Below are 15,242 nucleotides of genomic sequence, written 5' to 3'. Positions count from 1 at the left end.
TTTACCACATGTCAATTTTTTTACTGACTGAAAAGGATTTTAACTTCAGACTCTCTGATCAAGCTTCAGAGATCTCCTAGCAGAGAGCAAAGCTAAAAGAGTCCAATATTTGAACTACACCAGCAACATTTAGCCTTAGAAATTAGATTTTAAATCTATGGCCTTAACACAGAGTAGTAACATATTGCCTGTGTGGTAAGGATCTGGAGCAGAAGACAATCTTAAATGCGAAAGGCTAATTTATACACTACAAAAAACGAAGACATGCTTAGCACAGGCTGCCTGCCAGCTGGGCTAGGAGCCTTTTTTTTCAGAGCGCTAACATAAACAATAACTCGTAAAGTTGTTAAAGATCCAACCCAGTCCTCTTCTCTCACAGCTCAGATGTTCATTCTGAAACCGTGTGTCTGGTGAGGCGAATGGTTGGTTGCCTGTGTAAAAGCAGCATCCACCAGCCTTTGTGGACTTCTAGGCCATATAACAACATCAAAGAGTGCACGTGCACACATGCATTTACAGTTGAACACACTTGCAGTTGCATAAAGGCATGCATACACACACAGACATAACACATGCATGTATACACATGCATACACATGCACACACACCAATTCAGACACAAGCACACACACACACCTACACACACACACACACACACACACACACACACACACATGACTAGAGAGGCTTAATGGAGCGTATGAAACTAGTCCTGCAGTCAGCATACAGCACAGACACACAGGGATAGGATTGCCTTGTTACCAGGGAGATGTGCATATTAGGTGGTGCATGTTGTGCGTATGTTGTGCCGCAATCCAATAAACTCATCACATAGTGTACAGAGGCCAGGGAGACATGATCCCACCAACCAATTTCCTGTCCTCTCACAACATGGGTGCACTTCTGTCACCTAAGATTTGTTAGGCTAGCCGACTAAGAGCACTACTTAGATATCAACCCCTGACCACCCTTAAATCCTGGCTTGCCGGAGGCTCTGTGCTGCTGGACACTGAGCCTGTAAGCTGGTTAGGGTTAATTATCTCACCTACCAATCAGTAGTTGGAGGAGTGGGTAAGCCACACCACAGGAGATCCTGCCCTATACTACCCGGAGGTGGGCTGCAACCTCTCCCTTGCTAATACAGAGATAAGACACTGCACCAACTACAATTCTTTGTCTTCTGCTTTTAGACCTGGTGCCCTTTATGATTGACCTTAAGAGTCATGCTTGGGCTGGGATAAGGATTTTATGTGCAAATCCAAGCAGTCAAACATCCAGGTCACAAAACCCCCTCTTTTACTTTAAGTATGGAAGTTAGCCTACTTCTCCACATGTTGGAATCCCTTAGTTGGAACTTGGTAGTGACGGACCTACTGAAATCCAGTATCACACATCATTCCATGCAGTGTGGCTTACATGATGGGTAAAATATTGAAGATTATAAGGCTGTGCAAATAAAGAGCCCTTCTGTAACTCCAGTCATTTCTTCGGCGATTTCTCTACGGAGCCCCCCCTACAGCTTTGGGCTGCATATTTCACATATAACATCTTTTTGGTCTTTTCGCTGGCTCTGCCATGATGAACATATAAAAAATTAAGCCATCTAATAGCTAGCCGGCATGGCTAATCGGTGCTTGAGGGGGACGTGTGTATGTCCAGAGAATTTTAAGCATTTTGTGTTTCTTGCTTGTTCTTGCTCGTTCTCGCTCGTTCTCGTTTCTCACGGGACTTCTTGATTCAGACACTGCTGGGACGCTAGTGCAGATCTTGCAAGGCTGGTTTTCCGCTAGACAGTAGATGGAGCAGGGAAAGCCGCCATTCTCGCCGCAACAGGTCATTTAACCATCACAATGATTTCTAAACAGTTTTATTAAGTTGAAAATGTTGCATGGGGTCCTTAAATCAAATTTTAATTTCAACCTCGATTTTGGCTAGCCTGAATGCCAGCCAAACTTAGCCCCGCCCCCAACATTTGAGGTCGGGAAGTTCGGTCTGGACTTGTTCCATTGTAGAGCAACTATGCCCGAACCACAGCGGTTCGGACCAGAAGAACCCCTGAATGATTTTGTTCAGAGCTGAAAATGAAATGCAACTGTGTTTGACAGAAGACAGATGTAGCCTAGGTTGTTAGTGACAAAATATTAGCTTTCAGTATGTCTTTGTAAATGACGTGTTTCATTCATCCCAGTTCTCCCTAACAAAAATGCTGTTGCTAGAAGGTTGATATTTAGATTTCGCCATTGCGTCTGTTGTAGAAGATATTGACAATAACTTTAAAAAATGACCAGAAAACAATGTTAAGGCAATTGTGGAGAAAAAGGATGGTTTGGGTGTTCTTCCTACATGATTCACCCCCTGTATCGGTTGAAACATTCTCAAACATTCCCAAACTAAAATCGGTTGAAACATGCCCCATAATCACATCCCAATGGAGCAGTATCAGACTCATATTCTGACTAGAATTTGAGTATGATGACGTCAGGCTAGATTTTGGCTCCAATTGATCACCAAAACAATGTAAACAATTGGAACATTAGTTTAAAAACAGTGTTTCGGATAAAGATATAGTTTCAACTCATGTACAAACTTTAAAAACACCTGGTCAAACTAAAAACTCCGACCAGCGTGATTAACTTAATTATTAGCTATCCAGCATCTACCTCCAGGTATCATGCAGCGCTGCTGTGCCAGCTGAAGCAGAGCCAAGAAAAGATAATAACTGCATTAGGCAAACCTGAATGTTACTATTAAATCATTAACACTGATTGCTTGCTCATTCATTGCCAATGGATTATGAAACACATTTACCAAGACTTGGAAGTAAAAACATTGTTACATTTAAAGTTACAAACTGAGAAACTAAACGTGGGGAAACTAGAAACTCCAACCAGCATGATTAACTTAATTATTAGCTATCCAGCATCTATCTCCAGGTATCAAGCAGTGCTGCTGTAGCATCTGAAGCAGACAGCCAAGAAAAGATAATAACTGCTAATGAAAAGATGTAGGAGAGGAGAAAGAGAAAAGCTGGTAATATGCTGCTGCAGAGAGCCCATAGTGCAGAGATGTAGGCAAGCCTTCAAACAAAGACTGCTGATTGCCCACAAACCAACACAGAAAATATTATCTTTTTGAGAAATATATAGGAACACAATCTAGTGGCAAATTTAGTGGTATTTCTTGTGGCAAAAAGAAAAAATAAACATATATTCCACCTTTATAACAACATTCCTCTTTCACAGGGATCAAAGTCATAGGAGGAGTAAAGGAATTGACAGGGGAGGAATTTGGAGTCTACGTCAAAAGGATTTTACCAGGTGGCCTTGCTTCAATTGATGGTAAGATCTATCTATCTGTCTATCTATCTATCTGTTTATCTATCTATCTATCTATCTATCTATCTATCTGTCTATAGGAAAAGCAGATTATGCAGGGGGATAAAACTGTGTTCCCAGAAATGCCTCCTATTTAAACATGCTTGATGTAAGACGCATGTGTGTAATATCGATGTCCACTCAGTGCTTCAATCCAAGCCATTCTTACCTTGCATCCAACTGATTAGTCAAATAAATCTTTTGAGCTGCCGCTGTTGTTTAATTCAATTGCCTTGATCCACATGGTTTTGGAAGGCTTTCACTAATGATGACCAGCAATCCCATTATTATCAATCAAGGCATCTGAAATCAGGGCCTTCACCTTGGTTAAAATAAGTAACATTTGGAGAGTACATGATGGAACAATATAGTGCACCCTTGAGATGTGTTTGGCTTGGGGCTAAAGGGAGGAAATTAAGTTTCAATCTTAGTTTCTGTAAATCACTTCCTAGCTCTCATTACTGCTTCTTGCTGTTCATCCAAAACCCTGCTCTATTCTGATGCCATAGCTTAGTGCCATCTCTCTCTCTCTCTCTCTCTCTCTCTCTCTCTCTCTCTCTCTCTCTCCCTCTCCTTGTCTCTCTCTCAGTCCCTCAGAGCTTCAGCTGTGTGTGGATTGGAATGAGTGTTTATTTTCCCCCAGTCACGCCTACTCTCAGTCTCTCGGCAACAGCTTGCCCAGTAGTATCCCACAATGCACACCTACACATAAGTCTTAAGTCGCTCACGTGCAGTAGTGTGCTGTGTTTAGTGCAGCTAAAGCCTCTGCCTGCTGGACTTTGCAGGCTCTTTCCCGCTCAAAATAGTGCTCACCAGCATTATTACCATTGTACTGCTAGTACTGTCACTCTGGTTCATCAAATTTAAACATGGAATTTTAGAACCTTAAATTGTTACTGAACGTAACCTTTCGTTATAAAAGGAATAGAAAGAATGTTCAAAACTCCCCTGCTGGAGGGTTAAGGCAAAGATACTTTCTAACAGTGGGTTTTATTCCTGAGACAGTTTTTCTCCTGAGACCTGAGAGGTCTAGACGGTGTGTACTCCTGAAGCATGTCTGATAAGTAATGAGGTCCTGTTCCATTTAGCGATTTAGAAACAAGCAGTAGTGCTTTAAAGTGAATTCTGTGACTTACTGAAAGCCAGTGCAGGGTCTTAAGTATTGGAGTAATGTGGTCAGTTCTAGCTGTTGCATTTTGTATCATCTGAAGCTGTTTAACCCATTTACTCCTAAAATGCCTGCTAAAAACGCCTATAGAATCCTATGGCATTCTAGACTAAATAACCTTATTTCCTGAGGGTTTTCTGAAAACATACTAAAAATTGTCAACGTCTACCAAAATTTAATATCTAAGCCTTTGTAGCACCTAGAAACATGAAATAAAAAGCATGCTGCGCTACGCAGCATCCAGCGGGAGGGTCAATGTTGCGCTACGCAGCATCCAGCGGGAGGGTCAATGTTGCGTCATGCAGCATCCAGCGCGAATGGGTTAATAGTCTTTTTAGGAAGGCCTGCGAAAAGCCCATGGCCATAGCCATTTGGTGACTAAGTAATTGGAGCCAAGTAGGTTGAATGATAGTGGCCCCAAGGTATATATTCTTTCTGCACTGTAATATCAGCTGTTAGCCCACTATACTGTATATATTGGTGTTTCTAAGTATGCATTTTACAGTGCCCAAAACATTTCTATTGCTATAATGCTAAACCATGTAATATAAGCTTATCCAGTTGAACGTGATGCAAGAAAAGAGTGCTTATTTGCTCATATGCAAATTAAAATAAATAGTGCTGAGATGAGTTATTTAATTTCACTGGGAGTCACTTTGGATGAAATTGTCAGCTAGATTGCTGTGTGTAAATGTCCTTATGTTCCTCACCCTGTCCTCAACCTTGGGGTTGGCACAGTAGCCTTTGGTGAGTGTGATCAAAAGTTTAATGAGGAACAGCATGAAACCACAAAATGGCCAATAATGAAAGCACGATAATGATCTTGAACAGCAATGATGAAGAACAATGGTCTATTAAGATGTACTGTACGTATGATGGCGCGAGAGGTCTTGAGAATGTCAAATGTATGCATTTTGAAGAAAGCAAAGGCCAAATAAAGCAAACGTTCTGTCGCCTGTAAAAGACTCACTGGCGAAACTGAGAACATTCCTCTGTGGGGGCAACTTGGGCGAAGGTCTTGATTGAATAATGTTGCTTTGATGCTGAGGATTTCATTTGTTTAATTAGACTATCTTAGAGTGCATAATTAAAGCTATTGCCTGATATGATATGGGGGTGATACTTCACTTCTCTGAGGTGTCCTGACCCCTGTGGACTACAAAGAGATCACTAATTAAGAACCCAGATTCATAAAATGCACTTATCCAACATTATGAAACACAAAGCTTGCTTCATTTTTGTTGAACTAGTGTATGTATCCAACTAAGACACATCAATCATTTAGGAATTGCTCAAATGCATTGCATGACACATCTAGAGAAGAAACTACACTTTGTTACCGTACTAACCAGCCAGTGAGAGTCTCACCTGACCTGACTGACAGATTAATCTTGTAAAAAAAAAAAGACTTCTGATCTAACCCAAACCTTTTCCAGCAGCCAGAAACCAAATAAATGTCAGCTTGTGCTTGTAATCTGCCAGAGACCATGATAAACAACTGAGGTAGAGAAATACAGCCCAAAAATCTGTTGGGACATAAATTTACAGATATCCCAAAAATGTCTAAATCCACATGAACAAATTTGTATGGCATCTAAAACTAGGCAGCTTGTGAATCATTTTCTCCGTGGAAATGTTTCTTCTGTCAGACTCAGCTAGCTTAGCTGCCATACTACAGCCCTTGAACTTGCACCTGCTCTGCTGACAGGAAGAATTGCTGAGCCGTCGCTCCTTCCCCTTAAAAAGCCCATCAATAAAGCAGAGGCTGTCCCGTCCTGACCCACATTCACACTTCCTTCCTGGAAACAGGACGGGTTGTTTGAGGAGACTGCCACCCTGCAGGAGAGCCCCCAGGACATCTTTGAGTGGGTCAATATGTCACTCAACCTGAGGGTATTACAGCTCATTACATACATGATTTCCGAGGCCCTCTGAAGATGAGTTTCAGTTGTAGCGCTGTGTGCTTCAGGTCTTCTTGGTCATGCTTTTGATAATAGTAGCTATCAGACAATGACTCACACTATTCAGGTGTAATTAAAAGGATTAGTGGAATCTAGTCACATACAATTTCATTGCTACAGCACAGAAACTATATGGACTCATCAGTTTGGTCAAAGTGATGTCTGCACTCATAAGTAGTCAAATCTGATAACTTTGGGCTAATTGGTGGACAGCTAGAATTCTCCCTTTAGGGATTTATTTTCCACTATTTTCCAATTATTTCCAATAAAATTAGTTTTCCACTGAACAAAGCATCATATACAGTATTGATTTGTACTATATGTTGTGATTATGCATTTGTTCATCATTACAGGAAACCTACAACCAGGAGACCAGATACTGGAAGTGAATGGGGAGAGTTTGATCGGAGTCACCAGTGAGAGGTAACCAGCTTCTCATTTTAAAGACTTGTCTGTTTACGCTTAATGAATTAAGTTTACAATGGTTATGGTTCTTGTCAATTTGAAAATAGTTTATATTTTAAATTGTTATTGATATTAATATTACCATTACTATCATGCATAATGTAGGTTTCTCAACTTCATTAGAAACAATTTTTTAACTAATGTAGTGTTCATATAGAACAAAAGCATCAGCCAGATACCACAAACATAAACATAAAGCATAAACCAGCCTGATGGTGATGGTCCTGGTACTGGTACAAGTAGGCCACCGTACTGACTCACTGTGTTTGGCCACTCTTCTTCGCTGTTCTTTAGCGGTTTGGGTTTGGATTTGGGCTCTTCATTGCTCTTGAGCAGGTTTTTGAGCATCTCTTTTTTTTATATCTATTTTGATACATATTCGGGCCGGTGGTAGCGTAGTGGTTAAGGAGCTGGGCTAGCATGCAATAGCCTGAAAAGTCATGGGTTCAATTCCCAGCTTCCACTGTTGTGCCCTTGAGCAAGGCACTTAACCCCTAGTTGCTCCGGGGACAATGTAGTCCCCTGTAATATAATTGACATATGTAAGTCACTTTGGATGACAAGTGCTTGCTAAATGAATAAATATAATGTAAATGTATTTCTATTTACTCATTTGATGTTTGCTTTTTTTCCCCCGCAGGGCGGTAGACATTCTCAGAGCGGCGTCTTCAACCAATCACATGCGCCTTCTAATTGCGAGGGATGAAGAGGCCAGGTGAGCTGTTCAGTCAACAGCAGATGTTCAAACAGGGGAATCCAAAACAAAAAAAAGTGTCATCGCGCACTCCAAACAATGAATCAATTATTTCATGCCCTGATGAAGGCATAGAAATCGCCGAAAACTCAGTCCAATAAAATGATTGCATCATAGATTGGATGTGTAAAAACACTGTTTGGAGTCTTCACTAAGTTGGACAGCTGCTCAGCAATCAATGGGAATGCTAGTCAGTCATCCTATAGGTCTGTATATAGTAGAGGGTATTATAGCTTTATTCAGTAATGTTGGACAGGAATCCAGAGGGGAATGTTACATCAACAGAAATGTCTTAATGCCTTACGTGCGCCAAAGTTTAGTGAAAGCCAAGCAGAGAAACCTCCCAATTTCTGTGTTTTTTCCTCATTGTCTCTAAATGCCTGAGTTAGCCCAGTGCTCTATTCATGAACTTTAGGGGCTCTGTCCTTTAAAGTGACTGAAATTCACCCTTCTCCGACGTGTGATCTTCTTAGCTTGTTGGCCGTGAATAATTCAAAGCAAAAATGAATAATTTTGTTCATAAACTAGATCTGACTGGGTGTTGGCAGTTGCACAGGAGTGAGTTGGCGCGCGCTTCAAAGCAGCACTGGCAGCCCCGTGCTGGTTTTTGGGCAGTGGAGCTTCAGTCACGGCCCTCCAGGCTTTCCCCATCCTCTCCTGCCTCCCGCGCTTTTTTTTTTTACTGTATCTGAAAAAAGCATCAATGGAAAAACACGAAACCAATGGAAGATCCAATGGCGAAGCGTTTTTTCTTTTTTTGTGTGTGTAGTGCAACATATTCACCGCCTGGTCAGCACGGGTTCTGAGTCTGTGTTGTGTGGATAAGAGTGTCTAAATACTGTTAAATACTTTAACTTTAACTTTCAATTTGACACAAACATGCAGTAAAACAAACAAAAACAGACATAAAACAAGCAAACACATGAACGACTAAAACAAGTAATACAATAACCTAAGACGGGGAAAAAATATTTAGACCCTCTCAGTGGCTTAGATGATGACCATGGCCCTAGATGATGCCACGATATTCATTGGAAGAAATTTGATATGTGCATAGCCTCGTTGACACCAGACCCTTCTCAATTACAGTTTTTCTCAGTCGCGTTGGTACATTTCTCTGATCAGAATTGAAATTCTCAAAACTATCTGTTCAATCTTCACATCATTGTGTCACTTGTGCACATTAAAAAAGCAGTCTCTCATTTCTTTGAATAAGTTGCAAATGCTTTGGTACATCCATGCAAATGACTACCGGTATGTACAATTCTCTGCTGTTTCCTACATTATCAATTGCTTATGTCATGTAGGAAAACTAAAAGTTTGGACTAAAACTGAAGGATGCTTTAATAGTGTGGTCTGGAGACAGGGTCATAATTTGCTTTGGCTTACAACAAGGACTTGCACGGCAGCCATACTAATACTTTACCGATGTTACTAGGCCATTGTCAGCACAGGGTATATTAATAGGCATAAGTCTAGACATACGCTACATCCTGTATGGCTTGCCAATGGCAATGCTGTTTGCCAAATACATTATCCCTCAATGTCAGGCTTGCAGCCATTAATATGTATGTTTTTGTGGTTTTAGGGATGATTATTTATAAACCCAATCAACTTTATATTCAATAAATGTTAATAATCACTGGGACGTGTAGCCAGTAGCCTCACTGGGACGAGTAGTCTGGAGCATCACTGCACTCTGTAGGTCGCACTGACAGCATAAACAGCCTGCCTCTGCAGATGAAGGAGCTACCGCTCTGACCCTTGCCACCATTTATAATCTGTAAACCAAATCTATCAGATGAGTCACCAAGAATTACTGCATGGTAGGGATGGGGTAGGGCGGGGCAGTACGGGATGGGATGGGAGGACACGTCACATGTTTTCCGATGGCTCATCATGTGGCATGGGAGGTCCAGGGGTTAAGAGCTAAAGCGAGATCAGGAGTGTCCATGACACAGTCTCTCCACTCTGCTGGAGCAGATGTCCTCAGGTCAGCAGCAGTCAGCCTCGACCTGCTGATCTTGGGACTTGACATCTAGATTTATTCATTATTTTATCCAAAGCGACTTGCATACAGTATGTCATTACATTACAAGGGATTGTCCCAGGAGGAACTAAGTGCCTTACTGCATGCTAGTCCAACTACCACTAACCACTAAGTTACCACCACCCCAGTTGAGTTGCTCCAATGTGAAACCACTTCCTCCATAGACCTCCAGTAGTGGGCGTTTTCCTGAACAAAATACATGCAAGCATTTTTTCCTGTTCTTTACATGTCTTGACATTATATGACTTCAAGTTCTGGTTGAGCAGTATGTTTTTAATTGATTGTGAATCTGATTGTGTCACAATACTCAGTTTGAATCCTGTGCTGAGTTGGCTAAGTGTTTACCATTGTAATAAAAGAGAATGGTAATCGTCATCCTATAGGTCTGTATATGAGAGAGGGTGTTATAGTTTTATTCTGTATATTCTACACACTCCTTATTCTATTCTACATACTACTCATACTGTACTATATATTCTACATACACCTCATGGTCCTCTCATGGAATGACTCTGTAAATGGAAAAGACCCAGCTCTGAGAATGTGGTCCAGACCGAACCATAAAACATGCTGCGTCAGGAGCACGGAATGGAGGGGTATTGATCGCCTGTTGAGCTCAAATATCAAAAATATCAATACTTCGCACAGAACGGCAGACTCTACCTTTAAGCAACACTAGCCCAGGCTTGGTGGAGGGTGGGGGATGGTAGCATACAGGAGAGGGGATGAGGACCGTGGCGTGTGGGGGGGGGGTGGTTGGGGGATTATATCCCCAGCAGAGAACTCCACATGGTGGGCGGTGGGTGGACCCGCAGTGGTTGTCACGGGCCGTCATGGTGACTCACCTGAGTGCGTTATGACGCAGACTTGCTGCCGTTGTCGATTTACGGCCTCTTTACCTATCGAGGGTGACAGAGCAGTGCAGAGTGGAGCATAGGGCTCAAATGATGCTGCGTCACAACCTTGAGTGACCTTTCCCTGCTTTAATCCCACTCATAACCCACTCCGAAGGATCAAGCTGGATTTTTCCCCCCTTTCCTCACAGTTTATCATCTCTCTTTCCGTCTTCCTCTCCGCTGTCTTGGCCTAAGTACTTTATTTTATCCTCCTTAAGGGCGAAATTATGTGGTGAGGACATGGGTGTTCGCTGGACTGATGCCCACTTCTCTGTTTACTGCACTTCGAATGGACTTAAGAAAGGCACACAAGCTTTTGTACACGTACACACATGTAAACAAGTGCGTAAACAAAACACACCACATGCGTAAACAAAAACGTAAACAAAACACACAGACACTACTGAGGCTTGAACTCTATGCATACATATGCTGTATGTAGGTACAACCCCAATTCAGAAAAAGTTGGGACGTTGTGTAAAATGCGAATATAAAAACAGAATGTAATAATCTGCAAATCTCGTAAACTCATATTTAGTTGCCAAAAGGACACAGACAACATATCAAATGTTGAAAACGACAAATTTGACTATTTAATGGAAAATATATGTTCATTTTGCATTTGATACCAGCAACACGTTTCGAAAAAAGTTGGAACGGGGGTAACAAAATGCTGTAAAAGTTGTGTAATGATAAAGAAAACAAAAAGAGGAATGGTTCATAACTACCCGTAATTAATTGTAATTAATTGGCAACATGATTGGGTATGAAAAAGAACATCCCAGAAGTAATGATGTAGGGGTATTCATCACTCATGTTGTTTATGTCCTTTTTGCTGCTAAATATGGGTTTACAAGACTTCACATTCTGTTTTTCTATTTTACACAAGTCCCGACTTTTTCTGATTTGGGGTTGTACACAACTGTGCTTTTTTCTTTTGGGGTCAGCAAATATTCATTTATTCCACTGCTTGGTTGAATTTCCCATTGTCCTAAGTAATTTAGAACCATATGTTATATGCACACCTATGAAGTAGATCCATTTTTTTGGCCGTATCACACTTGTATTTAATTCGCCGAACTCGTTGTGAAGTTTAAATGAACTGTCACGTTGCATCCGAGCTGTAAAATGCAGACGTTCAGAACATTGCAACATTGTAGCATATGACGGAGGTGGCTTTTAGCTAGATGGATGACAGCAGGCTAAGTAAAATAGCGATGTTTCAAAGCTAAAGTTCATCAGAATCTTGGGATACGCCCGCTTGACAACGGGAGAGATAGAACTAACGACTGGCCTTTGGCCGTAGCAACCATCCATTTAGAACTAGTAACGGCAGTTTGTCCTGTGAGTTGAGAAATTAGTTGATAGGCTGTGTGTCGGAAGAAATTAGCTCTACAAACAAGACAGTTTTAGCGATTAAAACGTTTAAATTGTAACAGGAAATGAACACAACGCAAGTGGCAACAGTGGAATAAGCGGGATAATGGACTCCACGGTGCTCTGTTCACAGAAGTTAATGCACTACGCTTCGCGTCGGGGCCCTTTTACAACCTCGACCGTGCATTAACTTCTGTGAACAGACCACCGTGTCGTCCATTATCCCTTACTTAATGGCACAGGAAATTAATAGCTTACTGTAATAAAACTTAATTTGCTTTGAAAAGTGAACAAAAGCAAGACATCCAAAACACACACACACACACACACGTTTCAGCCGATGTCAAATGTGACAGGTTCTCTGAGCTGGAGGGGAGACAGGCAGGGCATTTCTGCTGACCTATTTCTGCCTGTCAGAGGTGCGTTAGTCCAGAGGAGTAAACATGTAAAACAGGACAGGGGGGCTAGAGCCATGCGTGGCTACTGACGGCTAGCCAGCAGATGAGCTATCACACACTGCATAAAGCAGTTATGATGAAGGGGAAAGAAGAGGGACATGTGATATTGGCTGTGTAGACTTTGTGCAAGTTATGTGATGTAGGCTACAGTATATATACAGCCAGATGTACAGTAGAGGTACATTAAAATGTGTTCTGAGCACAAGTGGAAGATTATACGTTATATTCTGACAGGATGTTTTTTGTAGGTTAAATTGGCTAGTGTGTTTAAAAAACACCATTTTCAACATATATAGAGAAAGAGGCTGTGAGTGGTTCGAACTTTGAAAAATGTGACTAGACAAAGTCTTTGCAAAAGGAGCAACTTATTTAATAAGGAGCTAGAGCAGACGTTTCAGCCATCTGGCTATTCTCAATGCTCGCCAACATATACAAAGGGGAATCATTTAGCGAAAAATTTGTATTTTAAAAACATTCTTGTACATACATGTAAAAGCACATATCATATTCCAGGATTTGTTGCTTTTTCTGCAGCATAGTGCAATCTGCAACAGTAAAGTATTATCTTGTATGCTATTGTGGTGCCATGTGATGGTAAATTAAAATGAAAGACCGAAGAGTAGAGCAGCGTTATTACAGTGGTACTGAAAGACTGAGAGGCAGGCATAATGTAGTCCAGAAACTCACAAATGAGGACCAGATCGTATTTGTTCATTTTAAAAAATACGGAGAGGATATTGGTGTTTGTACGCATCATTTGATCCGATTGTCCGCCTGCCTTTATTTTTTGGTGGATTTTCATTCCCCATTTCAATCTCCATGGAGGCTGAACTTTTATTGGGCGGAGGGGGTCGGAGGTGAGCTGCCACTCGCGGTAGTTGAAGTGGGCAGTGGGCACCCGTCCAGGCAGTGGCCATTCCTGTTCCAGCCGTGTGTCCTTTAGAAGCCTCTGTGGATCTCCTTAGATTACATGACAGATGAACAGATTCTCTGACCCCCTAAGGGAATTACCTCCCATGATATTACATTGCAAAACAACAGGGAAGGTATAATGGCATTTGCGCGTTACATAACAACGCAAATTGTGCCGCTGGACATTTCCTGATCTTGTCAGGGAGGTGTACCTGGTAAAGGATGTTGCTCATGCAAGGGGCAAAGGGACTCAGATTGCTGAGTGTTCTGTTTTGTTTCATTTGTATTGTTTTGTGAGATATTTTGTGTGTGTGTTGATTTCAGGAGAGAATTTTCAGAGCTTCTGGAAAAGTACGGCAACAGCAACAGCAGCACGGGCTCGACGCGGAACTCTCCGAATCAACATGGTGTGTGCAGTCGCCACTCTCCACCCCCGCACTCCCATTCACACACGTCTACACACACATATGACACAACAGTAACATACTGTTCATACATTCACACACATGTGTGTTTATATGTGTATGCACAGACATTGCACAATGAAACGTGCTCAGAAACAGACAGTTTTTCATAATTTAGGAAGTGTGTTCGTTAATGAGTGGAGCCTTTTTTTCCTGTACGTGTAATCCTTAAAAAGTTGAGATAGAACTAAATCGGCCTTTGAAAATGGCTTATGACAACACACTTGTCCATTATGTAATTGCGAACATCTGTCTGTGCCTCAGGAAAATCACTTCTTATTTGACAGATTGATAGAGAAAGAGAGAAAGAGATAGAGAGAGAGAGAGAGAGAAATGTACTGAAAGTGCAAGCAGGAGATTAGTGCCTTTGCCAAGACATTGGCAAGTTTGCGCTCTCCTGTAGTTTAGAGCTCTTTTATGACGTGACGTAATAGTGCTTTAAACCAAATTTGCAACATTTAGCCAAAAAGTTCAGAGAGGTGTGGGAGGTTTTGGTTCTCTTTTTGGTTTTGGTTCTGAGAACACTGTACTGGGAGTATTGATCAGCATACTATAATGCCATATCACATACTCAGTAAGTGGTCAAATTTCCCTGATACAGGTTGCTCATCATAATGACCAAAACGTGCTACAAATCACACTCATTTAAATCTAACCTCGCACTCCTGATTAGGCTTTTCGATACCCTACATGTCCAATGAACATTGAAAAACGAGAGCTTGTCAGAAACCTTAGTGATCCTCTTTCTTCCTATGCTAGGAAACACAACTAGAAGAACAAATTAATGTGCACTTCTTCTTGGTCAGCTCTTCTTCATACATACATCCGATACGATAAGATAGTAACCAGAGGGAAGCACAGCCTCAAGAAGTCAGGCAATTTGCCTAATTCTCCTTTGGTCTGTTTATTATTTATTATTGACAGATTAGAGCAGCTTATGAGAAATCAGCGCTAATAATCACTCTCTGAGTGATGCTCTTTGAAGCCCGGAAGCTAAAGCCAGCGCAGCCCCATCAGCTCATTTAAGAGGATATTTATGACAGCAAACTGTGAGGGCTCCACGGGGTCCCCGTAATGAAAAGTGAATTGGTAATTTTACCGCCATCTGGTGGCTTGAGCCCGACCTCAGAGTAGCGATGCATATTTCATTGCGGGGCCAGAGCCCTTCCGAGTCATTTTGGGTCAGTTGGTGTGTTAGGCCAAGAGTCACAGAATTCAATTAATTAGCCTGAGCTGCGGAGAGAAAAAAAAAGACATTTAACCCAGAAAAAGGATGTGTGATGATAACCAGTTCACAAATTCCTTTTCAATTTAAATCCCTAAATTGGAAGAAAAGTGAAATTGAATTCTCTCTAAAGTGTGA

The 15,242-nt window shown here is 41.5% G+C and overlaps 1 protein-coding gene across 6 annotated transcripts in view; it reads left to right on the top strand.

The window, feature by feature from the left end:
* The window catches only part of LOC143102566 (syntaxin-binding protein 4), a 58,666-nt gene that overhangs the window by 16,027 nt on the left and 27,397 nt on the right, over nt 1-15,242 (top strand). For all 6 annotated transcript variants that reach the window (XR_012982607.1, XR_012982606.1, XM_076266244.1 and 3 more), the window contains 4 exons: nt 3,243-3,338; nt 6,857-6,926; nt 7,609-7,683; nt 13,740-13,822. Coding sequence is in view for 4 of the 6 variants with exons in the window: in XM_076266244.1 (XP_076122359.1) it covers nt 3,243-3,338; nt 6,857-6,926; nt 7,609-7,683; nt 13,740-13,822 (324 nt within the window). In the remaining 2 variants the exon portion in view is untranslated. The remainder of the gene's footprint in view (nt 1-3,242; nt 3,339-6,856; nt 6,927-7,608; nt 7,684-13,739; nt 13,823-15,242) is intronic.

Source organism: Alosa pseudoharengus, unplaced genomic scaffold, assembly GCF_046254945.1.
Source record: "Alosa pseudoharengus isolate Yale_2024_CS ecotype anadromous, Long Island Sound unplaced genomic scaffold, YU_APseudo_1.1 YU_APseudo_1.1_scf_4, whole genome shotgun sequence".
In the NCBI taxonomy this organism is placed as follows: Eukaryota; Metazoa; Chordata; class Actinopteri; order Clupeiformes; family Clupeidae; genus Alosa; species Alosa pseudoharengus.
Note: the sequence above shows the minus strand (reverse complement) of the source record. Positions and strands in the feature narration are given on the sequence as shown.